General features: G+C 40.1%; 2 protein-coding genes across 2 annotated transcripts in view; one reads left to right on the top strand and one right to left on the bottom strand.

Moving 5' to 3' along the window:
• On the bottom strand, nucleotides 1-26,852 carry spata6l (spermatogenesis associated 6-like). Its single transcript, XM_052020623.1, has 7 exons — nucleotides 26,732-26,852; nucleotides 26,067-26,131; nucleotides 23,987-24,124; nucleotides 9,633-9,684; nucleotides 8,223-8,264; nucleotides 1,305-1,429; nucleotides 1-69 (listed from the first exon to the last, which is right to left on the bottom strand). Exons 2-7 carry the CDS (start codon nucleotides 26,112-26,114, stop codon nucleotides 1-3), a joined length of 474 nt encoding a protein of 157 aa, XP_051876583.1. The 5' UTR covers nucleotides 26,115-26,131; nucleotides 26,732-26,852.
• The window catches only part of plaa (phospholipase A2-activating protein), a 28,162-nt gene continuing 27,817 nt past the window's right edge, over nucleotides 26,827-27,171 (top strand). Inside the window, exon 1 of the mRNA XM_052020427.1 lies at nucleotides 26,827-27,136. The gene's annotated coding sequence lies outside the window, so the exon portion shown is untranslated. The remainder of the gene's footprint in view (nucleotides 27,137-27,171) is intronic.

Raw genomic sequence — 27,171 nt, 5'->3', positions numbered from 1 at the left:
TTATCTGCTAAGTTTTCCAGCATTTTCTGCTTTAGCTTCCTTGACGACATGATCCTTTCGAGTAAGGCTCTATTATAGATATACATTCAAATTATTTTATGATACATTTTACTATCATTGTTATATATTGAACATATTGAAGTAAATTCAGGGTCTAAAAGCAGCTGTTTTACAAAATTTAAAGAATATACCATATCGCGGCAATGTTTTGTTTAAGCAGCTATTGGCAAATAGTGATCAGCTGAGAATGGGTGATAATCCTGAAGTCAGTCCTACACCAGCAAGGACAATGAATGTGGAAACAAAGTCTCTGAAATAACAGAATAATAAAAAAACGCACCAAAACTGCATCCATTTTTCCTGGATAACACTAAGGGATCCTTTTAATGGATAAACGAAAGATCCACGGTGCACCTTTTACAACACAGGTCTGATAGGCAGGAAGAGGAATGAAATAAACTATCAGGTTGATTGGCAATGGCTTCAATTGCCATATCTGTGCCAAATGACTATGATTACTATGAATGCATAATGTCCTCAGTTATTTCTAGAGGTGCAGAGGTGGGGATGGGGGCGGGATGGGGAAATGCTCAAGCTTAAGGACCTGCTAGAATTTGAGGTCCGTAAAATTTGAACGGGTGCAAACCAAAATGAAAGTCAGTTGTGGGAGGTGGTGAGGGTGGAGGGTAGATCTTTGAAATTCATCTTTGGTTGCTGATGTTAAGTGTGTGCTAGAGTATTGACTATATAGGTATACTTCCTCCCTCACATACAGCTTTATTGAGGCGATCCTGCAGTTTGTGCTCCCACATTGGTTTAGCACCAGCAGCCAAAGATGAATTTCTCCCTTCCCACCAGTTGCATTAGTTTGGCCAGCACTGTCTCCTATACTTGATATATCAAGTGCGGGTATAGTTAATTGAATGGCCTCCTTCTTTGCTATAACTTTTATGATTCAACAACCAGTGAAACTTATGTTGGAATTATAAGAACGACACGGTGATTCTGCTAATGATTAGTAATGGGCTGCTTATTGTGTATTTATCTAGTGTGGGACAGGGCAACAGGACATTGAGTATGGGAATGTAGGTTCCAAGGTGCTAGGTGAAAAATAGCAGAAGTATCCAAAATTGTTTACACTTTGCTTATTGTCAAATGGATCATGGTTGAAAGTCAAAGTTTAAACCATAGCTATATAAGTGAAAATTCTAATGTATTGAAATGAGTTAACTTCATAATGCACATTAGAAACAAGCATAAACTAAACTACAAATCCCGATTTCTGTCAAATAAAAATGTCTTACAAAAACTGTTGAACATCGTTTCATCAGTACTTCTCTATCCACTCCAGGGTATGAAGGAGTTAACTTGGGTTCAGGGAATAAGAAATTTCTAGTATTATCTTCATAGTTTGCTAATGTTTCGTTCACTACAACCAGAAAATGAAAATACCATTAGTCTTTTGGCTGCAATTGGCAAATGTACTTCTGTGCTCATTTGCCAGTAATTGTTCAAATGGTTCATCATTAATTCTTCCCATTATTAAAATATGCAAGCAATGTCTTAAAAATGTCAATATCTGCCACACTGTCATAAAAACATGGCTGATGTAATGTAACTGCATATTCAGAAACCATGAATTGTGTCTGGGGCTACTATTTGTATTCTTCTTAAAATTCTAAAACAAGGACCTCCTTGCTGTTTGCTATAACTTATTTATGTGATTGCACATAAAATTCATTGTTATCCTAAGAGACAACTTAATGCCAACAGTATTAGAAAACGATATTAAGGCGTATTTTGGGTATTATTGCTGGTTCACAAATTCTAACGTTAAGTTAACAAGGCTGTAAATAGTTTAAACCAGCAAGCACAATTTAGAAGATAATGAGAGATCACATACAATTAATATTCTACTTTGACATACTAACTGCAAATGATTGACTGCAAAGACAGGATAGAAAAAATTTTAAGAAATCTGATAAGTCTGCTGAGCAGTAATTGAAAATGGCCACAAGGGGCAAAAAAGACATGAAAACACAATTTGAACCAAAAACTGATTACAGGTAAAGGGAATAGAGCTAACACAATTACAGGTGCCTCAGCAGATCTAAGTTATAGACTAAGGATGATACAGTGAAAAGAAAATTAGAATCATATTCCATTCTCTGATATCAATGAATGGAACACCATGGACATTCCATCCAATATTTTCTTATACTAGTTATGTACACACTCCTATGGCAATATGTGGCCTTATAAAACTTATCTCTAAAATAAGCACAAGAAACAAAAGCCTCAGCATTAATCATGCTCTCTTATTAGAATACTGTTTGCAATTGTAACTTATGACAGAAGAAAATAAATATTTTATTTACTCTGTGGGTTGATTCTTTGTATTCAATGTAAGTCATTTCTGATTTTGGTTAGCAACGCTTCAATGCATGGCTGCATCCCAAATGCAAAGTGTAATTCATTTTTCAATTCAGCAGCAGGACAATACGAAAGGAGGTAACTCAAATCATAAGTGAAATTCTCCAAACTTTAGTTCATTGTCTAATGCATATTGAAGCTTAATTTCAAAAAAGGGCCTGGAAAAATTATTAATGCTGTAAGTTGTTATTGATAAATATTGCATACAATTCAGACTGCAGATCTATATTTGACTTAGAATACAATCACAAATCCGAATTTCTAATTTGGCAGCCAACATACTTCAGGAGATTGAGTAAGAAAAATTGTAGCATGAGAACGATCCACTATTGAAGCCCCACCAGTACTAGGTAAGTAATGAGAATTCTCAAAGATTTGCCAAATGAACCAATTGTTTGTCATGTAGGAAGAAATCACGATTTTTAAACAAAATATAATCCCAAAAGTTTAAAATCAAGAAGTAAATGGTGAGAAGTTGTTTAAAATTTTGTCCACACTGGGGACATCAATTACAAAATGGATGACTGCTTTGCAGAACACCTCGGTTCATTTAAGCATGACAGGGAACTCCTGGTCCATTGTTATTTTAATTCTATATTCCAAACTCATTCTGCCCTTTCTGTCCTCAGCTTTCAACAATTTTCCAATGAAGAGCAATGGAAGAATGATGGATAGTACCTCATCTTTGGATTGGGTATGTCACTACTTTCCAATTCAGCTATGGGCCAGATCGTGCTATTGGCAAACCAGTGGTTCTGCAAGCTGCCTGTTAGTTTCAGTCTGTGTGTCAGCATGTTCTGAGCTTAGAATATGCTGGAGGTCAGCAGCTGATTCACTAGACCACTCAGCTCTAGATTCACCATTAAGTCCAGGGCATTCCTCAACATAACAAGCTGAGGGACCAGATACACTTTGTTTCTGGATTCCAGCTTTGCATCACCCATAGCTGAACATCAAATAAGGCCACATGAATGGGGTCATCAAACTTCTGTAACTGAAGCTGAATGGTTTGTGATTTCTGAAATGTTTAGTTCAATTAATGTTAATATTTTAGGTAATTTACATATTTTATGTCATTTTAGATGATTCATGTTTTTATTTATAATTTTAATGTTGTAAATATTCACGTTTTTAACCATTTCTAAATGTCTCTCATCAGAGAGGATTGACAAGGGCAAGACAATAGACATTGTCTACATGACTTTAACAAGGCCTTTGACAAGGTCCTGCATGGTAGGCTGGTCTGAAAGGTTAGATCTCATGGGATCCAGGGCAAGCTAGCCAATTGGATACAAAATTGGCTTGGTGGTAGAAGTCAGAAGGTGGTAGTAGAGGGTTGTTTTTCAGATTGGAGGTCTGTGACCAGTGGTGTGCCACAGGGATCGGTTTTGGGTCCACTGTTGTTCGTATTTCTGTATTGAGTTTGCTGATGACCAAAATTAGTGGGTAGTGGACAGTGAAGAAACTTATTTAAGATTACAATAGGATCTAGAACATCTGGGAAAGTGGGCCAAGGAATGGCAGATAGACAGGGTGGTGAAGCAGGAGTTTGGCATGGTTGCCTTCATTGGTCAAAGCATTGAGTACAAGAGTTTGGATATCATGTTACAATTGTACAAGATGTTGGTAAGACCACACTTGGAGTATTATGTGCAGTTCTGGTTGATGAAATAGGAATGCTGTCATTAAGCTGGAAAGGGTGCAGAAAAGATTCACAAGGATGCTACTAGACTGGAGGGCTTCAGTTATAATGAGAGACTGGTTGGGCTGTGGCTTTTTTCCAAGCTTGGCAGGTCTGATCCACATGATGCATGGCAGCAACTCCCCATGATCATGTCAGCAGCATCTCCTTCTCCTGTGACCTCTATCACTTAGGTGTTCACAAGTAACAAGAATATGAGAGAGATTATTAAAGAGCATGTGATTGATGGATGTGATTGGGAACTGAATGTCCAGGGGTACGCAGTGTATAGGAAGGATAGGCGGGTAGGCAGAGGGGGAGGTGTGGCCATGATGGTTAGTAGTGATATAAAATCAATAGAAAGGAAGGATATTGGGTCAGAGGAGGTGGAATCCTTGTGGGTGGAGCTAAGGAATAGCAAGGGTAAAAGGACAATAGTAGCAGTCATATATAGGCCCCCTAATAGCAGTCAGCAAGTGGACGATAAGTTGCAGTTTGAGATAGAAAAAAGCATGCCAGAGTGACAATGTGAAGATAATTATGGGGGATTTTAACATGAAGGTGGACTGGGAAATCCAGAATGGCGGTAGTACTCAGGAGAGGGAGTTTGTGGAATGTCTAAGGGACGTTTTTCTAGAGCAACTTGTTGAAGAGCCCACCAGGGGATCGGCTGTTTTGGATTGGGTGCTGTGTAATGAACCGGAGGTGATTAGGGAACTAAAGGTAAAGGAACCACTGGGAACCAGTGATCACAATATGATTGAGTTCAGTTTCAAGTTTGAGGAGGAGAAACTGATAACTGGTGTATCGATATTTCAGTGGAGCAAAGGAAATTACAATGGTATGAGAGAGGAGTTGGCCCTAATTGATTGGAAGAGTAAGCTGGCTGGAGGGACGGCAGAGGAGAAATGGAAGGAATTTCTACAGGAAATAAGGAAATTGCAGGATAGATATATTCCAAGAAAAAAGGTTTTTAATGGAAAAAAGGCACAAATGTGGATAACGAGAGAGGTGAAGGCTAAAATAAAAGCAAAAGGGGCGGCGTACAAAGAAGCAAAAATTAGTGGGAAAACAGAAGACTGGGAAGCTTTTAAAAACCTGCAGAGAGAAACTAAGAAGGTCATTAGGAAAGAAAAGATGAATTATGAAAGGAAGTTGGCGGATAACATTCGAAAGGATACTAAGAGTTTTTTTTAAATACATAAGGTGTAAAAGAGAGACACGGGTTGATATTAGGACCAATTGATAACGGTGCAGGAGCTATTATAATGGACGATAGAGAGATGGCAGAGGAATTGAATGAATATTTTGCATCGGTCTTCACCGTGGAGGACATCAGCAATGTGCCGGTTAGTCAGGAGTCTCACGAAATGGAATTGAGTTCAGTTAAGATTACTAGGGAGAAGGTGCTAGGAAAACTAAATGGAATAAAGACTGATAAGTCTCCCAGACCGGATGAGGTGCATCCCCGGGTTCTAAAGGAGGTGGCTTTAGAGATAGCGGAGGCATTGGCGATAATTTTCCAGAAATTGATAGATTCCGGCGTGGTTCCGGAGGACTGGAGGGTCGCAAATGTAGTTCTGTTGTATAAGAAAGGTGGGAGGCAGCATAAAGGAAATTACAGACCTATTAGTCTGACGTCAGTGGTGGGAAAGTTATTGGAATCTATCCTCAAAGACGGGGTTACGGAATACCTAGAGGCGCAAGGCAGGATAGGTCCTAGCCAACATGGTTTTGTGAAGGGAAGATCCTGCCTGACCAACCTATTGGAGTTTTTTGGATAAGGGAGAGGCGGTAGATGTTGTGTATTTAGACTTTCAAAAGGCCTTTGATAAGGTGCCTCACAAGAGACTGATTAATAAGATGAGAGGTCATGGAATTACGGGTAGGATAACAGAATGGGTGGAGCATTGGCTGGTTGACAGGAAGCAAAGAGTGGAAATAAAAGGATCTCGTTCTGGTTGGTTACCGGTTACTAGTGGTGTGCCGCAGGGGTCGGTGTTGGGACCGCTCCTTTTTACCTTGTACATTAACGATTTGGATGATGGAATAAATGATTTCGTGGCTAAGTTTGCGGATGACACCAAGATAGGGGGAGGAGTAGGGAGTATTGAAGAGATAGGAAGGTTGCAGAGGGACCTAGACAGTTTAGGAGAATGGGCAAGGAAATGGCAGATGAGATTAAATGCAGGGAAATGTGCAGTTGTACACCTTGGAAGCAGAAATAAGCGGGCAGATTATTATCTAGGAGGAGAGAAAATCCAAAGCACGGAAGTACAAAGGGACTTGGGGGTACTCGTGCATGATACCTTAAAGGTTAACCACCAGGTCGGATCGGTGGTAAAGAAAGCGAATGCTACGTTGGCATTCATTTCAAGAGGTATAGTATATAAAAGTAAGGAAGTGTTGATGAGGCTCTACAGGGCACTAGTGAGGCCTCATTTGGAATATTGTGCGCAGTTTTGGGCCCCACATCTTAGGAAGGATGTGTTGACGTTGGAGAGGGTTCAGAGGAGATTTACGAGGATGATTCCAGGAATGAAAGGGCTTACGTATGAGGAGCGCTTGTCGGCTCTTGGACTGTACTCACTGGAGTACAGAAGAATGAGAGGGGATCTCATAGCGACATTTAAAATATTGATAGGAAAGGACAGAGTAAATGTGGCTAGGCTGTTTCCCTTGGCGGGTGAGTCCAGGACCAGAGCGCACAATCTTAGAATTAGAGGGTACAGTTTCAAAACAGAGATGAGGAAAAATTTCTTTAGCCAGAGGGTGGTGAATTTGTGGAACTCCTTGCCACGTACAGCAGTGGAGGCCAGATCAGTGGGGGCGTTCAAGGAGGAGATAGATAGATATCTAAATAGTCAGGATATCAAGGGATATGGGGATAAGGCCGGTAATTGGGATTAGAATAGTTTTTTTTCTTCTTCTTCCCCCATTCCCCATTTCTCATTTCTATTTCCCTTTCCTTGGAGCAGACTCGATGGGCCGAATGGCCTGCTTCTGCTCCCTTGTCTTGTGATCTTGAGCATGGGAAATCCATATGGCCTTGATTAAATCCCAAAACTGCAGTTAAAATCACTCTTAATGAGTAATCTAAATGTTTAAATTATCAAGATATAAAGAGTTTATGCTTGCTATTTACAATGCCTGAGTTAAATTCAGGTATGTCTGAATAGCTTTCCAACTCAGCATCTTTTTTTTGCAGATTTAACACCTACCTACTATAAAACGCAGCCACTCATGTTACAAGCCCCCTTCCCACCAACTGCAGTGTTGGGAAGTCCCCCATCATGTACATTCTGCTTGTCTGTCATTCATCCTTCCCTCAGTTTGTGAACACAGAGAAGTAAAGAAAGAAAGAAAGGCACATCTTTAATCAGGTTTCTAAACATAGAGCTCCAAGGAAAAACCTTCAGCTGACCTAGAAGGTTAAGGAGAAAGATTGCATAGCCAGGCCACAATTTTCCAATCCACCTTGGATGTAAGGGTATTATTTTATACTCTGTGGATTATGGTATTATATAGTTAGAAAGAGGCCAATATGAACATTTAGATACCTGTAGGATATGCAGGGATGACTAGCACTGCTGTACCCAAAATATTATTCAAGGCAAATTTCTAACACACATGCTGTTACACTCTTCAGTCCAGAAAGAAGGCGAATGAGCATAAAACTGACATTAAAATACTAAGAATGGAAACAGCAATGTGAATTATTATTATTACAATTTATGCAAAAACTATAACTCAAGAGAACCTATATACAGTCTAGTAAAAGGTAAACTCAGGAGGGATACATAAAGCATCAGTAACTGGATGGCTTACTTTTGTGATTCTTTTGTGCATATATGTTGCAGAAGTGGACAATATAATTTATGGCAAAAAAGGCATTGCAATATTTAAAAACTATGGAGTGTAATAACCTGATTACATTAGTAATTAATGGCAGTACAAGTAATGTATACTAATAAATGAATGTAAAATAAGAGTCCTGCTGCTGTTATCATATGTACAGTGACTAAAAAGAATTAGATCTGAGCAAACTACATGTGTTTTTGCAAAAAAAAACTAGGAAATATTGTTGTACTTCAATGAATGATAATACCTGAAGGAGTGAACTGTATTAATTCAAACTTTGTGTTATCACCTGAAAGAAAATAAATCATCATTAGCAAAGTTTTAGAGTTTGTGGAAAGAAATATGATCAATTTAAAAATGCACAAGCAGCATCTTTTTGTCTTCAAAAATGCAAAACTAACAAAGCCAATTTCCCTACTTATGTTTATGTTATAACACACCTAGGAACTCTTGCACATGAAAATAGCTAACTTCCAGAGTGGATAGCTATTGTAGTGAATTCTGGGTTAAACTGGAAATTCAGTTAGGCACTTCCATTCAGATCACTCTTGAACCGATGGTGTGATTTGCACAAAGATGCACATGGAATGACATCATATCCCATGCAACCCTCCTTTAGGGTGTTATCTGGGAAATTAGATCACATTGTTTAGAGAAGCACCTGTCATTGGACTGCCACTATGAATTACCAAACATGGGACTGGAATCCCATCTAGTTAGGTTCCACTCATGTCACCTTCACTTCTTTGCCACACCCCTGATTGTGAGTGACAGTGTAAGATAAACTACGTAGTGTCCAATACTGTTCGTGCATTTGGCAAGAAATGGGTTTTGAAGATGCATTTACTGACATTGATGTCTCGTGTGAGGTCATTCTGTTTTTTTCCTGCATGTAGCCTGATCCTTACATCAACGCCCAGGGACCGACATCCATAACTATCTCCTCTCATTTTCTTTTGTGCTTGTGTCATAAGGGCTTGATGGCCTGTTGTTTCCACCTGTTCCACCAAGACTATCAGTACAGCATGTGAAGACTTTAAAACCTGTTCTTTTCCAAGTTCAGCCATTCTTCATTCTTTTCCAGATCAGATTAATTTCCTCCACGATTGCCAGACTTGCTTTAGTGAAAATGCACCATCCATTTAAGCAATGCATAGTAGTTTCAATTGGACCTTGTTACTCATGTTTTTGGACCCTGCTGAGTGCTCAGCCCATGAACAGTATAGTTAGTGTTGGACGAATCTAGAAATCATTCAAATGAGAATGCAGTAGGCAGCTGGCATTCCTCATAGCAAGTAAAAGGCTGATCATATATTATGATTCTAATTCTTTATTTCAGGCGTCATCCAAGATTTGAAACAGATTTTGAAGCTCATGATTTAGAGTCAGGAATGCTGCAATTAATTCAAACTGAGTTACCAGTTTAGTCTTAACTAACTTAATAATTGCTTTCATCTTTGCAGAGAAAACAAGGCAAAATTTTTTCATAGAGCTTATTAAAATCAATATATTAGTTTGTAATGTTTAGCAGTGAGCTAAATTTTCAATACAATGTGTTTTTTTCAAATACTATTTACTACCAACAATAATGATTGACTAACGTTTTGTTAAAAAGTTATTTGCCTATTATTAAAAAATTACTAATTTATATACATACATTCTAAGAACGCAGCAACATCAGCAGGATCAACAATATCTTTCCCAAACACCTGTTGAAGGGAATGCAAGTAGATGAAACTGTAGCAGACAAATTATAAATGGACACATAATAAAAACAGTATTGTAAAAACAAAACATAGGAAGCAATTATTGTGTAAGTGGTAACGATTGCCAAAATCACACAGAAATTGTGTGGATCCAAATGAATTATCCTAATCCAGCTGCCTGTTTTACAGCCAGCGGATTTAATTTGTAAGTTCCATGGGGGTTGTCAAACACACTCAGAGCCAGAGTTCTGAAGGCCGAATCCAAAAAAGATCTTGGATGCAATGTAAGCAATTACTTCATGACTTACCTAGATCAGTGAAAGTGACTACATCTGGTCCTGTAGAGAAATTTTAACTCATGTCCCTGTATTCGAGGTCTCTGGATGTTAGCCCAGTGACATAATCACTATACTACTTTACCCTATTCATCCACCATTGGTACTCATCCAAATCCTTATTCAATTTAATGCACTGGACTCATAGTTATCCTTACCTAACGTATTGTAACCATAGGTGAATACCTCATCTTTACTCTCTTGTGGATCTATTTTATCACTTGTAGAAGAGAGCACAAAATGATAGAATGATGTAGTGGACTGAAGGTGTTCCCACTGCTGGAAAGAACACCTTAATGATCTGACACAACTGTGCCCCTCTAATTAATCAAAACAGAGATATGAAGCCTACAGACAGCCCTCATAAAAGAGTATTAGATATTTCTTACACACATACATGCTGATATGACTTCATCAACATCTGAACAATGAGAAGAATGAATGCAATTATCAAGACCTCATTAAGATTAGATCACATCCATTTCTTTTACCTTCTAGTGCGTTTACTTGTACAGCAAATGTCATAACCATGAGGATAATGCCTCAGAGGACCACATTGTTTTTGAATGTGCACCAACATAGGATCTGTAGCTATGCACCACAGCAAGTACTGACACTTTAATAGTCCCACTTGAACAGTCAGTTGGCTTTTGACCTTCATTCTTCTAATAGTCAAGAGAGTATGGACCTCATTTCCTTAATTTTGCCTCATATGCCAAATATGCGAACTTTCTCTATCTCTAGAATATTATTCCTTAGTTAGTGATACTTGTTCTGAACACAATATCCCAGATGGGGTCTCTCCAGGGCTGTATATAATTGGAGCAAGACATCTCTACTCAATTATTCTTGCAATAAAGACTAACGTACCATTTGCCTTACTTAATGCTTGTTGAGTCTCCATACTAACTTTCAGTGGTTTGTGTTCGAGGATAACATTCAGGCATGGGCTGATAAATAGCAAATACAGTTTGCACTGTAAAAGTGCCAGGTAAAGACTATCTCGCCTTCACATTTAATGGCATTATCATTGGTGAGTTCACCCCTATTAACATCCTGAGGTCACCACTGACTAGAAATTCAACTGGACCAGCCATATAAATAACCATGCCATTAATAACAGGTTAGAGATTGGGTATTCTGTAGTGAGTGACTCAGATCCTGATTCCACCATTTCCAAGGCAGAAGTAAAGAGAAAGATGGAGTATTCTCCATTTGCCTGGATGAGCAGCTCCAACAACTCCCAAAGATCTTAACATCATCCCAGACAAAGCAGCCTACTTAAGTGGCAACCTATCCATCACGTGCCTAGTGGCTATAGTGTGCACCATCTATGAACTGGACTGCAGTTATTTGCCTAGGTTACTCTGACAGCACACCCAATCCCATGACCTCTACTAAAGGAGGACTAGGGCAACAGGTACATGGGAACACCACGGAACACCACCACCTGCATGTTTCCCTCCAAGCTACACACCATTCTAGCTTGCATATGTATTGCTGGTCTTTCATCATCACAGCATCTATACACTGAAACTTCCTACCCAATAATATTGTGAGAGCACCTTGACCAGAAGAATTTCTGCAATTCACATGGATGCCTTGTCAAGAGCAATTCAGGATGGGCAATGAATGCTGGCCTTGCCAACAACGCCCAGATCTTGAAAAATGAATGAAAAAAATACCCAGGTCCTTCTAAACACCAATTCTTTTTAATCTCTCGTGATTAAATAAAAATACCCTGCCTTTCTACTTTATCTGCCAAAATGGATAACCTCAAATTTTGGCACAGTCCATTCTACATGCCATGTCCTTGCCCATTCATTTAGCCTGAATATATTCTGCAGAACCTCTCTCCATGCTCCTCATAGCCTACTTGGATGCCTAGCTAAGTCCTATCAGCAACCTTGGATATATTACACTGGATGCTCTCATCCAAATCATTGACGTTACAAACAGTTGGGGCCCCAACACCAATCCCTGTGGCACCCTAATGGTCACAGCCTCTCAACATGAAAATGACTCAATTATTCCTACTCTTTTTTTTCTGACAAACAATGATTAATCCATGCTAGTGTATTATATCCAGTACTGTGTGGTTATCTTTACTTGATTATCTCTTGCGTGGCATGTTACAGGGCTTCTGAAAGTCCAAATATAACACATCAACTAATTCACCTATTCTGCTTATTATGTTTGTGACAGTTTGCTTGATCTCCTGATGGCTGAGCCTGCATCTACATTGGTGTAGGTGCAGCAGTCTTTGGTGGTGCCCTTGTGGCATTGCAACCAAAAGTTAAATATTCAGGGCAGGGTTCTCAGCAGCACTGCCTCCAAATCTGCAGAAGTCATATAGGATTTACAACAAAGAAGCAGTATGATTTGCAAGACCAAGAAATTGTAATCGACTTAAATTATGAACATGTTTAACCAAAATAATATGTTTCCCTTATTCATTGATTAGCATTACTTCTGCATTTTGCCCATAGCTGCATCCCAAGGACCAACCTGCCATTTTATTTGTTTCATGGTGATCATCGATTCATTAGAGAATACACTAAATGGATGTGCAGTGAATGGTTTGCAGATAAAGGACTGTTTCATACAAATGGCTGGGTGGTGCATTTGCAGTGATTCTGATATTGGGGATTATCACAAGATTTCACTTATGTTTCACATTAAGTGAACCTCTGAAATATTATGGTATTCTGGGTGGCTATGTAAGCAACTAGTGTGGCAATGGATATCCTGTTTTCATCCTTCTAGTTCTCCTCCTTACGCAAGGATAGGATGAGCTCTCTGACCATAATCCTTTCAGCTCTGTAATGTTTTGACATACCCAGAATTCTGGACATTCTCACTGGTGACTTCTGAAGGGTGCCTTCAGAAACCAATCCAAAGGCCTATGTGGTATCAAGCCTTGTGGTCACGCACCTCTGGTTGTAGCACTCCTGTGCCTCATTGGTGAGGTTTCTCACAGGAATCACACATCAAGTTTGAAGTGGACTTCTATAAACTTTAAACTCGTTTATAGGAATGAAAAGGTTTGAGATGTTGAACTGCCATATGATGAAGAAAGCTTCCAAAGAATTTGGCACACAATTGCATTTAACTCTTCACTTGTATGTTGATAGATTGATATTTCTTGCAGTTTATAAAATGTTTCCTGGTTGTCATGGCAATACTCAGATTGCCACATGTTGCGAGCAGTGACAATAATCTTAGCGACTTGAAATCTGGGGCCCCCAGGCCTAGAAGCGAGCAAGTCTTCAAAGGGGGATTACAACTATCTGTCACTATCTCAGGTGACATTCTCAGCCTGTGGAAGCACTGGTGTTCAGAGTGTTCAAGGAAACAATACATCTAGCTGTAAACTCTGTGCTGTGGATAATGTTTACTGTGGTCTTTGCCCTTCTCCTGAATCTGACATTAAACTGTCAGACATTCTTAAACATTTTGCTGCATTGAAGTGACTATATAAATGTGTCTAATTATTGCTGTTTTTGTTCCATAGTTTGTACATGATGCAAAACAGTGCAATGTATAGATATCAAATGACTGAGTTTTACATGTTTAACATATATTTACACTGATTTTTCCTCTACATTTTACTGCGACAGTTCTGCTGCATATTAAGAAGCCAAACTGAAAGATTATTATTTAATCATTTTAATTCTGTTGGATTACCTCTACCCAAATTAACTCTACCCAATTTTATCCTGCAGGTAATGAAATAAAATTCAATATACATATTTTGCTTTGTTACCCAGAACAGTACCATACAGTAGAAATTACTGTATCTGTTGTATACCACTGAGTTTATAAAACATATGCTGATAGCTGATGGTAGCAGAATACAACTGGAAGGAGTTTATGTCAGTAATGTTTAATATTGAAAAGTTGAGACGTGAAATTCCTAGTTTGGAGCAGGGTAGGAATTTAGGGGGAAAAATTCCATTGGGAATGGGTTTGAGCCTGTGGAGGGCATAAATTTAGGGAAGATTGCTATTCGAACTTTTTTTTTAAATATCCTTTTAAATTCTGGTGGGAGGTATCGAATGAGAATGAATGAATTTCCTCAGCAAATTGGGAGCTTTCAAACAGCAGAGCAATGTTTTTTTTAAAAACATTGTGCTGTACAAATAAAATTGGCACTTAACAACAATAGGCACTTCAGACTATTGTATAAAAATCTGTTCCTCGTTCTACAGTGCACTTGCAGTAACTGTAAGATTCTTTACTACACTTACAAGTTGTGAACATCACTAATACGACTTATATTTATTGCTTACCCCTGGCTGTCCTTGAGAAGGTGACATTGAACCACCTCTTGAACCACAACAACCTGTGTGGTAAAGGTAGACCGACAATTCTTGTAGAGAGGAAGTTCCAAGATTACGACACAAAATAATGAAGGATTGGTGATATGTTTATAAATAAAAATGGAATTTGATTTGCAGGTTTGTGATAAAGAGAGAATGTTCCCATGCTAGACAGTGGAGGTCTGGGAACTGGAAGGTGTTGCTGAAGAGGCCTTGGCGAATTACCACATTGTAAGTTTTGTCTACTATAGCAACAATTAGCAGTGGACAGAATAAATTTCTAATTTAATAGATCCCAATCAAGCAGGAAGCTATGTCCTGGATAATGTCAAGCTGTTTGAATGCTATTGGAGTGTCATACAACCAGCCAATGGTGAAATTACTATCACACTCCTGACGTAATTTGTGGATAGCTTTGATTATGAAAAGGCTTTAGAGAGTTAGGAATTAAGTCTTTTGCTCAAAAATATACAACCTTTGACCCTCATTTGTAGCCAGTTTTTATATGGCTTGTCCAGTTAAGTTTCTCTTAAATGGTGAACTCCAGAAAAATGATGGTATGGATCCAATGTCTGGCACTCCAGTGGTACAAATTTTATTCCACCTATCTTCCCAAAAGCAAATGCTGATCAAATCATGTTGCATGCGACCACAAATTACTTCACTGTCTGAAAGGTTGTGAATAGTATGTAAAGTTGTACGGACATCAGCAAATATCTCAATTTGACTTTAAGATGGAGGAAGGTGTTTGAAGGCATAATTGATTGTGCCTAGAATGTTGCCATTATGAATTTTTACTGGGATAACCCAAGGCTAAGTTGATTGACTTCCAACTAGCAGAACAATCTTCCTTTGTGCAAGATACAACTCCAGTTGGTACAAAGTTCTGGAAAAGCAAATAAAAAATGTAGGTGGTGGAAATCTGAAATAAATACATAAAATGTTAGAGATACACAGCAGATCAGACAGCATCTGTGGAAAGAGAAATAAAGGTAATATTTCAGGTTGATAGCCTTTCATCAGAACTGGAAAAGTGAGAAAATAAACATTTCAAGTTGCAGAGACGTGGGAAGAGTGGAGGGAACAAAATTGAATATCAAAGTGATTCCTGACCTGCTGACTCCCTCCAGCATTTTCTGATTTTAGCGCAAAGTTCTTCCTGATTCTCATGGACTTCAATTTTACTGGATACTTTTAATGCCACTTCATTGTCAATTGTTGCCACAATGACAAGGACAGTCATTCTCAAACCACATCTCTGGAATTCAAAAGATTTTGTCTAAGATTGTTCTGGAGTCATGGAGCAATACAGCACGGATACAGGCCCTTCGACTCAATAAGTCCACGCCAATCGCATTGTCCACCTAGCTAGTCAAAATTTCCTGCATTTGGCCCATATCCCTCCATGCCCCTCCCCTCCATGTACCTATCCAAGTGCTTCTTAAATGATATTATTGTACCTGCCTCAACCACTTCCTCTGGCAGCTCGTTCCATATACTCACCACCCTCTGCATGAAAAAGTTGCCCCTCAGATCCCTTTTGATTCTTTCCCCTCTCACCATAAACCTATGCCCCCTAGTTCTGGACTCCCCTACCCTTGGAAAAGACCATTACCAGTCACCTTATCTGCGCCTCTCATAATTTTAAACACTTCTATAAATTTGACCCTTATTCTCCTACATTCCAAGGAATAAAGACCTAGCCTGGCCATCCTCTCCCTATAACTCAGGGCCTCGAGTCCCAGCAATATCCTCGTAAGTCTTTTCTCCTTTTTTTCCAGTTTAACCAGTTCTTTCCTATAACAGGGTGACCAAAACCGTACACAGTACTCCAAGTATGGCCTCACCAATGACTTACACAACTGCAACATAATGTCCCAACTGCTATACTCAGTGTGCTGACTGATAAGACCAGCATGCTAAATGCCTTTTTCACCACCTACTGTGCATGTGATGCCACTTTCAATGAACTATGCACTTGTACTCCTGGGTCCCTTTGTTCCATTATGCTACCTAGTGCCCTACCATTCATAGCACAAGCCTTCCTCCGGTTTGACTTTCCAAAATGCATCACCTCACACTTATCTGTAATGAAATCTATTTTCCACTCCTCAACCCACTTCCCTAATTGATCAAGTTCCCCCTGTAATTTACGATAATCTTCTTCACAATCAACAACACCTCCTAATTTTGTGTCATCTGAAGACTTGCTGATCAAGCCTTGTGCATTCACATCCAAATCATTAGTATAAATAACGAATAACAAGGGTCCCAACACCAGCCACTGTGGCACACCACTAGTCACCAGTCTCCATTCTGAGAAACAACCTTCAACCACCACCCTCTGCTTCCTACCCCTGAGCCAATTTTGAATCCACGTAACTAGCTCTCCCTGGATTCCATGGGACCTGACCTTCCAGACCAGTCTGTCATGCAGGATCTTGTTGAAGGCCTTGTTGAAGTCCAAATAGACAATATCCACTGCTCTACCCTTTTGGTTACCTCTTCAAAGAACTCTAAAAGATTTGTCAAGAATGACTTCCCACACACAAAGCTATGCTGACTCCTCCTAATCAGGCTCTGTTTATCCAAATGGTGGTAGATCCTGTCCCTCAGAATTCCCTCCAGTAAGTCCCCCACCACTGATGTCAGGCTGATTGGCCTGTAGTTCCCTGGCTTGTCCTTGCTACCCTTCTTAAACAATGGAACAACGTTAGCCACCTTCCAGTCTTCGGGAACTTCACCATTGGCTAATGATGAAGCAGAAATCTCCGCAAGGGCCTCCACAATTTCTTCTCTGGCCTCCCACAAAGTCTGAGGATGTACTCAGTTAGGCTCTGGGGAATTATCCACCTTAATGCATTTTAAGGCTGCAAATACCCCCTCCCTGGTCATATGAAAACTCTCAATAACATCTCCACTATTTTCCCTTATCTTTTGAGCAACCATGATTTTCTCCTCAGTTAACACAGAAGAGAAATATTCGTTAAAAATCCCACCCATCTCCTGTGGCTTGAGACATAGGCGGCCCTGCTGATGTCTGTGTCCCTTCTGTGGAATTAGAGACACTGACTACTCTCTGGGTCCTTCTTAGATGGAACTTTTTCCAATGAAAATTGCATTTACACTATTAATGTAAGCAAGGCAGTGCTACTTAAAAAGCCAGCTGTACTGATCAGTAGCTGTTCATCCTCAGAACATACAAGATTTCCATATCTTTTAGTTACAAAGACATTGGAAACTACTAACACATCAGCCTCCTTTTGTAAGGTGGATCATCCTCATTTACTTCTAGTTCACTGCTACCATTATCTAATTTTACTCCCTCCTTGCCCTAGGTTAAAGAATCTGAGCAATGACCTGGAAGTGAGGGGGGGGGGGGGGGGGGGGGGCGGGGGGTGCGGAGAGGAAATGGGAAGGACTACAAGATAATTAGAGAGAAAGATGGAAAAGGATGAAGTAGACAGATGAGATGTCTTGGTTCTCATTACCCTCATCCTTGGTTTGGCAAAGATGCCAGGAACTTCTCTCCTCCAAAGGGAAGACTGAGTGAATGAGCACCAAGGTTTTCTTCTGTAAAGGAATAATGGATCTAAAGTTGAAAATGACCCCTCTGTTAGTAGCGTCATCAAACAATGTGTGACAATTTGATCTGCAAGAAAATAGAGCAGGGATACCAGTTAAAGGTTGCTTCTCACATGAAGAGGTATATGGGTTGGAGGCTGTCAAAGTGGAGGAGTTCTTGATTGTACATGCCAGTTACTTGTGTTGAGTAGCATGCAGCTATAGTTCAAGATGTAGAGATTGAGCTCCCTACTTACTATAATAATTGTAAAGATTAACAATATCAGATACATGACAGTTGTGGCAGGGTTTGCGTGCCATTACTTCCTACAAGGCAAAACCTAACAGCATAAATGGCAGTGATGCTTCACTCCCTGATGAGCTCAACACCTTTTATGAACGCTTTGAAAAGGAAAATAACACTACACCTGTGCAAATCCCCACAGCATCCAACGACCCTGTAATCTCTGTCTTGGAGGCCAATGTCAAAACATCCTCCAAGAGGGTGAGCCCTCGCAAGGCGTCAGGCCCCGACGGTGTACCAGGCCAGGTACTGAAAATCTGTGCCAACCAACTGGCTGGAGTGTTCAAGGGCATCTTCAACCTCACACTGCTGTGGTCTGAGGTTCCCACCTGCTTCAAAAGGGCAATAATCATATGGGTGCCCAAGAAGAACAGGGTGAGCTGCCTCAATAACTATCGCCCAGTAGCATTCACATCGACTGTAATGAAGTGCTTTGAGAGGTTGGTTATGGCTAGAATTAACTCCTGCCTGGGCAAGGACCTGGACCCACCGCAATTCGCCTGCTGCCACAACAGGTCTACAGCAGATACAATTTCACTGGCTCTCTGCTCTGCATTGGAGCACCCAGACAACTTCAAAACATACATCAGACCGCTGTTTATCGATTGCAGCTCGGCATTCAACACCATCATCCGCTCAGTACTAATCACCAAATTTCAAAACCTGGGCCTCTGTACCTTCCTCTGCAACTCGATCTTTGACTTCCTTATCAGGGATCACAGTCAGTGCGGATCGGTAATAACACCTCCTCCTTGTTGACAATCAATACAGGCACACCTCAAGGATGCGTGCTTAGCCCATTGCTCTACTTTCATGACTGTGTGGCTAAACACAGCTCAAATGCCATCTAAAAATTCTCCATTGTTGGTGGAATCTCAGATGGTGACGAGGAATCATAGAGTTATACAGCATGGAAACAGGCCCTTCAGCCCAACTGGTCCATGCTGACCAAGATGCCCCATCCAAGCTCGTCCCATTTGCCAGTGTTTGGCCCATATCCCTCTAAACTTTTCTAATTCATTTACCTCTTCAACTGTCTTTTAAAAGTTGTTATTGTACTTGCCTCAACCACTTCCTCTGGCAGCTCATTCTACACAGATAGCACCCTTTATGTAAAAAAAAGGTGCCCCTCAAGCTCCTATTAAATTTTCCCCTCTCACCTTAAACCTATGCCCTCTAGTTCTTGATTCCCCCAACCAGGGAAAAAGACTGAGTGCATTCACCCTATCTATGCCCCTCATGGATTTAAACACCTCTATAAGATCACCTCTCAGTCTCCTTAGCTCCAGGGAATAAAGTCCTAGCCTGTCCAACCTCTCCCTATAACTCAGTCCTTCAAGTCTTGGCAACATCCTTGTAAATATTTTCTGCATTCTTTCCAGTTTAATAACATCTTTCCCAGAGCAGGGCAACCAAAACTGAACACAATACTCCAAGTGCTGCCTTACCAGCATCCTGTACAACCGCACAATGACCTCCTAGCTTTTATACTCAATGCTCTGACTTGTGAAGACCAGTGTGCCAAAAGCTGCCTTCATCATCCTGTCTACCTGTGACTCCACTATCAGTGAACCATGTACTTGTACTCCAAGATCCTTCCATTCACTCTGCACTAATCTGAATTAAACTCCAATTTGCTATTCCTCAGCTTACTTACTCAGCTGATCTAGATCCCCCTAAAGGAGGCATACAGGAGTGACATAGATTGATTGGTTGAGTGGTGTTGCAACAACAACCTTGCACTCAACATCAGCAGGACCAAGGAATTGAATGTGGACTTCAGGAAGGGGAAGTCAGGAGAGCACACACCAGTCTTCATTGAGGGGTCAGCAGTGGAGAGAGTAAGCAGCTTCAAGATCCTGGGGATCAACATCTTGGAGGATCTATCCTGGGCCCAACACATTGATGCAATCAGGAAGAAGGTACACCAGTGGCTCTACTTCGTTAGGAGTTTGAGGAGATTTGGTATGTCACCAAAGACTTACAAATTTCTATAGATGTATGGTGGAGAGCACTCAGACTAGTTGGATCACAGCCTTGTATGGAGGCTCCAATGCACAGGATCACAAGAGGCTATAGAGGGTTGTAGTCTCAGCCAACTCCATCACAGGCACAACCTTCCCCACCATCGAGGACATGTTCAAGAGGCAGTGCCTCAAGGCGGTGGCATCCATCAATAAGGACCCTCACCATCCGGGACATGCCCTGTTCTCATTTCTACCATTGGGGAGGGGGATACAGGAGCCTGAAGACCCACACTCAATGATTCAGAAATAGTTTCTTTCCCTCCACCGTCAGATTTCTGAACAGTCCATGAACACTACTTTGTTATTCTCAATTTTTTGCATTATTTATTTTTGTTATTTACAGTACCTTTATGTCTTTGCACTGTACTGCTGTTGCAAAACAACAAATTTCACATCATCTAAGTCAGTGATAATAAATCTGCTTCTGAGACTGCATTGTGAAGTGCTTGATGTGCAGAAGTTGTTGCTTTAAAGGGGAGAAACATGGCCTGCTGTCCAGGGTAGTCACAGAAAAAGATGTGGCTAATGCATTACCTTGGTGAGACTACTAAACTTGCAGCATCATTCCACAACTCTCTGGGTAATGAAGTTGTCACTTCCTGCTGGAAGCTGTGGAAACCAAACAGCACCCAGAAAAGTGTACAATTTACTAGTAAGTTATTAAGCCAGTTCACTCAGAATGGGACCAACACCCGACATGTATCATCTTGGGCCTGTTAAGGATGCAACTGGCCAGGTTCCCAAAATAGCCCAGGAATGCTCCAGTGATATCAATGCTCCAAAGCAGCAGTTTAGGAGAAGGTGTTTCCTTCTGTTTTAGCACAACCATCCTGTCCTTATATTCTGTGCCTCAGCCAAAAAAAAAAGCAAATACCCCTATGAGGTCTTAACTCATACCTGTCCTGCCTCCCTTCAGAGTAGGCGTATGCTCCAACATTGCTCTGTTTCTCAGTATCCTAACATTTATTGTGCATTTCCTTACCATATTTCCTTCCCACCCATGCACAAAAATGCATTACCTCATACTAGAGAGAATTTCATTTCCTACTTTCCTGTCCTTGACCAGTCTATTTCTGCTTTGCTGCAGTCTACTGCTATCTTCACCCATATTGACCACACAGACAGTTTTTATATCATTAGTCTCCCCCTCCCCCTGCACATTTGTCTCAATCTCTGTAAAATGGCATGCCAAAATAGGACTATGTGATTCAAGAGAACTGTCATCAGGGCTGTAATCCCCATCTTCAGATCAATACATTGATACTAAATCCAAGTAATAATATCTGTTATATAATCAAAACTGTGGGTACCTTTTGTTTTAAACTTCATGATGTGTGCTCTTGATGTTAGTAGCATACTGCAACAGTTATCAGTGAGATGATTGCAATGTAACATAACCAATTTGGTGTAAAGGGACAGCATCTAACAAAATATCCAGGTTCTGCAAGTTCTAGATATGAAGGATTTAAAATAGTAGGACAACCTGGAAGTAATTCCTGATACATAACATTGAAAAAGCTTTAGAAAAGGATTTCTTAAAAATTTAAAGCAATGCTGCCTGTCCTCCAAAGTCTATTTGCATATAAAGGAGCAATGAAAGAAAGAAAAACAACTGCCAGCAACTAATAGGAAATCAAATTTAACTATTATTCTCCACATATGTTAATAGATCAAAATGGATGATATGAATGTAACCACTGGGCAGTAGGAAGAATGTAACAGGCAAGACGTGTATAACTTCATTCACAAAATTATTGAGAAGAGCAGTGTCATACCAATACCAATTAAGCCTCAAGGCATAAAAGTCATGGGAAGACTGGCTGAAATTTAATTACTACCACAGTCAAATAAACGACCATCAGGTTGGTGTGAAAATCATTAGAAAACCATTAAATACATGTACCTTCTTTTATTCAATTCAAGTTAGTGCTATCAAACAGAAATTCTACCAAGATTGTTTAACAAAGAGTTAAGACCCTTCCCTACACCCTCCGCAGACCAAATCCTGTTGCATATTGAGCCTGAACTGCTATACCCATCTCCTCCCCTCAATGAAAGTTGCAATCAATTTGTGTCATATGTCAAAATGATGCAAAGCAATTTGGTACTTTTATCTCCCATATTTTCCTGCATTTCCTTAATGCATAGCAGGTCATTTAGCCCATTGAGTCTATGACAGCTTAGAGCAATCCAATTCAGAATGGAGATGAGAAATCTCTTCACCTAGAAGGTTGTGAATCTTGAGAATTCTCTATTCATGAGAACTGTGGGGGTTCAATTGCTGAATATATTTAAGAAAGATCAGATTATTGGATGCTAAGGGAATCAAGCAATATGGAGTAATATGTAAAAGTGATGTGTGGATAAAGGATTGGCAATTCGGCAGTCAGCGGTACTTGATAAGGGCCTTCCCACTGAGCTCCCAGTGGTTCCTTGTGTGGTTTCTTGACCAGGACCCACTTGCCAGGAATCAGGGTGTGTCCTCCTTCCGATGGACACCAATTCAGCAGTCAAGGTTGAAGGTAAAAGTAAGTGGATACATGCCAGCCACTGCAAGTGGAGTAAAGTGGCACCAGACAAAGGCAACAAGTGCTGTGGTTAATGTGCTAGTAACTTGTCACAGTGCCTACGCTGCTGGGCTACAGTGAGCAAATCACTAACCAGCCAGAAGACTTCAAGCAAATTGACAACTACTAGACACCATGAAGTCCATTGTAGTATTAGTTGTTATATTTTTAATCATAATTTACATCTTTATTACTTGTTTAAAGGCGATCATTACTAGAATTATTCAAACTCGTACAAGTGCATCCACTGATCTGCCTAACCATGACATAAGGCTACAAATGCTTTGAAGGACATGTGTATATTCTTGTGCATACTGTAAGTCTTTTCTGCCCCTGAATTTTCAGATGTAATAATTCTGTGATTTAGAATCAAAGGGGGGATTGTTGGATTCAACTGTTTTAAGTAGTTTTTTTTAAACATGTATAGTGTTTAATACACCTCAAGTGGCTGCACAAGGAATGGCCGCTTCCTAGCTTATTGGTTCGTCCATCAGGTGAATGTGTGTGTTCTCATTGGTTGGTTTGGCCAGAGGTATCTAATAGGTTTCCTGATTGGACTATTGTTAGCTATGGAGTATCTCAGGTATAAAAAGTGTCGCTTTTTGTTAATCACTCCCTTGCTTATCTCTCTCTCTCACTCTCTTGCTCTCTTCCCCCTCCACCACCCCCCCCCCCACCCCCCCAGCCCTAGCTCAGCTTTAGTTCCTTTTGTCTCGGCTCATCTCCTGGTAGTAAAGTTAGTGCCACGTGCTCTATGATTGTTTCTTTGTTTTAAACTTTTCCAATAAAACTTTGTGAAGCACCACGTTGTTTTCAACTCATTCCTGGACTCCTGAAACCTTATATATATTCCTTACTTTTCTTCTTCTGCCTCTTCTTCTCCTTTCTCCATTTTCCATCTTTTCTTTGCCCTCCTCTTTCCTGTGCCTCTCCACTTCTCCAATTTCTGTCGCTACTTTCTTTCTTCCCCCATCCTTCTCTCCCTCCTTTAAAGCCTTTCACGTTTCCCCCTGTAACCCCATTTCCATTTACCAGCACCTGGTCTTCGTCCAACTGAACCCATTTCCCATAACACTTCTTCACCTGAATCCTATATTTGGTCTTTTAAAATGTGCCCAAAAATTTAAATTCAGATGTTTAAACTATTGGTAGAACTTAAATGAAATCAAATGTTGGTTAAACTCACCTTTTCAAATTGCAGCTTTTCATGAATAAGCAGAGGGAAAACTGGAATAACACACTTTGTTTTCCAGTACTGACCAAGGATACAAACACTGAGGTACACATCATCTTTCCTTGGTAATATCACACCCGGGCAGGTAACCTGAATTAATCAGTAAAAAAGTATAATAACAACTCATTTTGTATATAAAGTCCATTAAAGTATCACTTTAAATTATTCATGTCCACTCATTCAAGTAATATATACTAATAAAATCCTTATTACCACATTCCATGATGCTTTTAATTATGGAATTTTGCTGAGGATATTTTGCCCTTTTCAAACCTATGCATACCTCATGTTATCAGACATTATTACACTATCAGACCTCACAAAATTAAGCATTCTTGATAATGAAAGCCAAACTATGGAAATATAGTCCAGCAAGTTTAGCAATATTAGAAAAGCATCCACTTAGTGGTCTCCATATACAAGAAAGAGAAAATTCATTTTCTATGATCAGTAGAAGCAAATTTAGCTCCTTTCTGTATTCTAGTGTCCATCACAACCAAGTATTGACCTCCTAAGTCCTGACATGACAAATACATGTGCATTAAAAAATAAAAAAAATACACAGTTGAATACCTGTGACTCCATTGTTCTCCACCCTATAAAATTCATTCTATGTTCTCCCTCTGACTTTTCACTTTCCCTTTCACCCATGCCGTTATCACCCTGGTTCTAGTGATTCAAAACTGCTGTCACAGTTTTTATGTGATTTCCAGAGTTCCTTTTAAGATGACTAGAAGCGGACACAACATATAGACCAGATAACAAGATATTGTTAACTATTTGATCCATCTATCTGGATACATAACTGATATTTTTTTTGGCAGAGTTAGTATTACATTTATGGAATAATACAGATGATTTAAGGGGAGTTTGTGTACTTCATATTCATATTTGATTGGATGATTATGAATTCCTGTTTTGCATTTTTAAAAATAAATAAAATAGAACTGTCATTATAACCTTCTGAAAAAAAATCAGGAATACTCTTCTGATTATGTACCCACTCAGATTATTTATAATCAGAGAGGGACTTAGTATTGAAGGATCATATTTCCTTTACAGAAGGAACCAAGAAATTCTGAGCCAAGTATATGAAAAATATTGTATGCGTTAAATACAGTCTGAGGCACCGCCAAATCACTTGAGACACTTGTAAGGGATCAGTGGGGCATCTTTCCACATGTGTAGTGGTATTATAGTTAAGATAAAGAATACCAAATATAAAATCTTTAGTTGGAATTTGGAGTTGACTATTATAGCTATTGAGCTTGACTGGGTACACCACCCTTTTGATCGGCTTGGCTCCGAATGCTAGTATTGTTTACATGGTGTGCAAGTAACTAAGGACTCGATTTTTGCATTTGATCTCAAATCAGAGAATTGCCTATTGGTGCATTCTGCTTAGTGGGCATAAATATAATGGATGAGTCTACTTTTACAAGAGTTGATTAGATTAGGTTCGGTCGTTTTAAAAATAAAGTTAAATTGTTTGTTCTTATTATAAACTGAGTATTTTTAATGAAATCGAAAAAGATGCAAATTTCACAGGCTTGCAATGAAAGAGGTTGCCACGTGTGGCACTATATCACGGACAGCACCCACACTGTTTCCTCCGCTGAAAAGACTCCCGGGGAAAGCTTAAGGAAAAGCGTAAAATAAAGGCACTTTATTGTGAAATATGAACCATTGAAAGGCATGAACACAAAGGAAAGTTTTTAATCATAAAATTATAAAATAAGGCTGTGCTAATGGGGAAACGGGGCGAGTTATGGAGAAAAACAGGTATGATTGTAAAAAGGGAATTTTCTGGGTTATCACCGTTTCCAGCATCCAGGATCTCCGCCGTGCCTGGCACAGCAAGTTATTTTGACGGAGCATGTGCACGTCTGTATATAGTTCAACGATATTGACTACTTTTGGGTGCGTGTTGGTACTTAAATACTGCACAGTTCGTCTACTAAATTTACATTTACGGCGTAGCTGTGATATTTTAAATTTGTTCGGAGTAAAGAGTTGACAAGAAATGTCTTACCGCGTGGATTTCAAGTTGAATTACACACTTGAGAACTTTTTGAGGCATTTTACAGATTCACCAGTCTGGATGAACAATAAAAAAAAATCAATTGAGCTGCATTGCTATGAAACTAAAGTTGCTATTTGCTGACTTACAACTAACTGCTTGTTGCATTCACCACCGCTTCGGGGAGCGTCACGTTTCCTTGGTGATTGTGTGAATGAGTCACACCTGATACAATCCGAACATCAAGAAAATGAGACAACTCCAACAAGCGAAAACAACGCTAGTACCCTGTGGCAGAGGGTTTTCATTATTGTGTCCTTACTATCATCTCATTTCATAGGGAGAAATGAAAATAACCAAGTTAACAGTAGCAGTTAGTTCAGAGATTTGACAATCTTTGAACAAAATGATGTCTCCAATGAGACTATGCATGTGACATTAACGATATCTAGAAAACTCCAACAGAAAGAACACTCAGCCCGCACGGATGTTAAAATAAGTGATAAATTAATCCCATTAAAAGCAATTCTGCTGGAAGATCAACTCTTTCTCTCTCAGCACAGGCGCTACGTGACCACTGGAGCATTCCTCTGGTCGCTTTGGATCTGTTTATTAAAGTCGAGTTTATTGTCGTATGCCCAAATACGTGCATGCATAGGTGCAATGTAAAAACTTACTTGCTGCAGCTTCACAGGCAAATAGCATCATATGAGCAGCATTCACAAGAGTTTATTACATTATTAGGAGGGACGGACTCTTCCGCATTTGGCGCTGTGCTCGGCACCGGGTCCTGGTCCGGCCCCAGCCCCTCCTCCGCCTCTCACCTGTCACACTTGGTTGCGGGACCGGGACGCTGGGCGCGGGCACCGGTCGCTGATCTCGGTCATCCGCTCCTCTAGATGTCGTTGTGGAAGCCAAAGACACCCAGTTCCCTCGTTCCCTCTCTCCGCTCCGCTGGCCGGCTCAGGCGCTGCGTCCGCTCACGAAATTATTCCCTTCGATCAGACGACGAGCTCTCGGCTTCACTTCTCCATTAATTTCTTCCCAGACCGGAATGAAATGACCATCTTGCTCTGGCCCGGGTAATTATTACCATCACGCTTTGATGTCGGTTACC

The sequence above is a fragment of the Pristis pectinata genome, chromosome 7 (genome assembly GCF_009764475.1).
Source record: "Pristis pectinata isolate sPriPec2 chromosome 7, sPriPec2.1.pri, whole genome shotgun sequence".
NCBI classification, from domain to species: domain Eukaryota; kingdom Metazoa; phylum Chordata; class Chondrichthyes; order Rhinopristiformes; family Pristidae; genus Pristis; species Pristis pectinata.
This window is presented reverse-complemented; position numbering and strand designations above follow the sequence as displayed.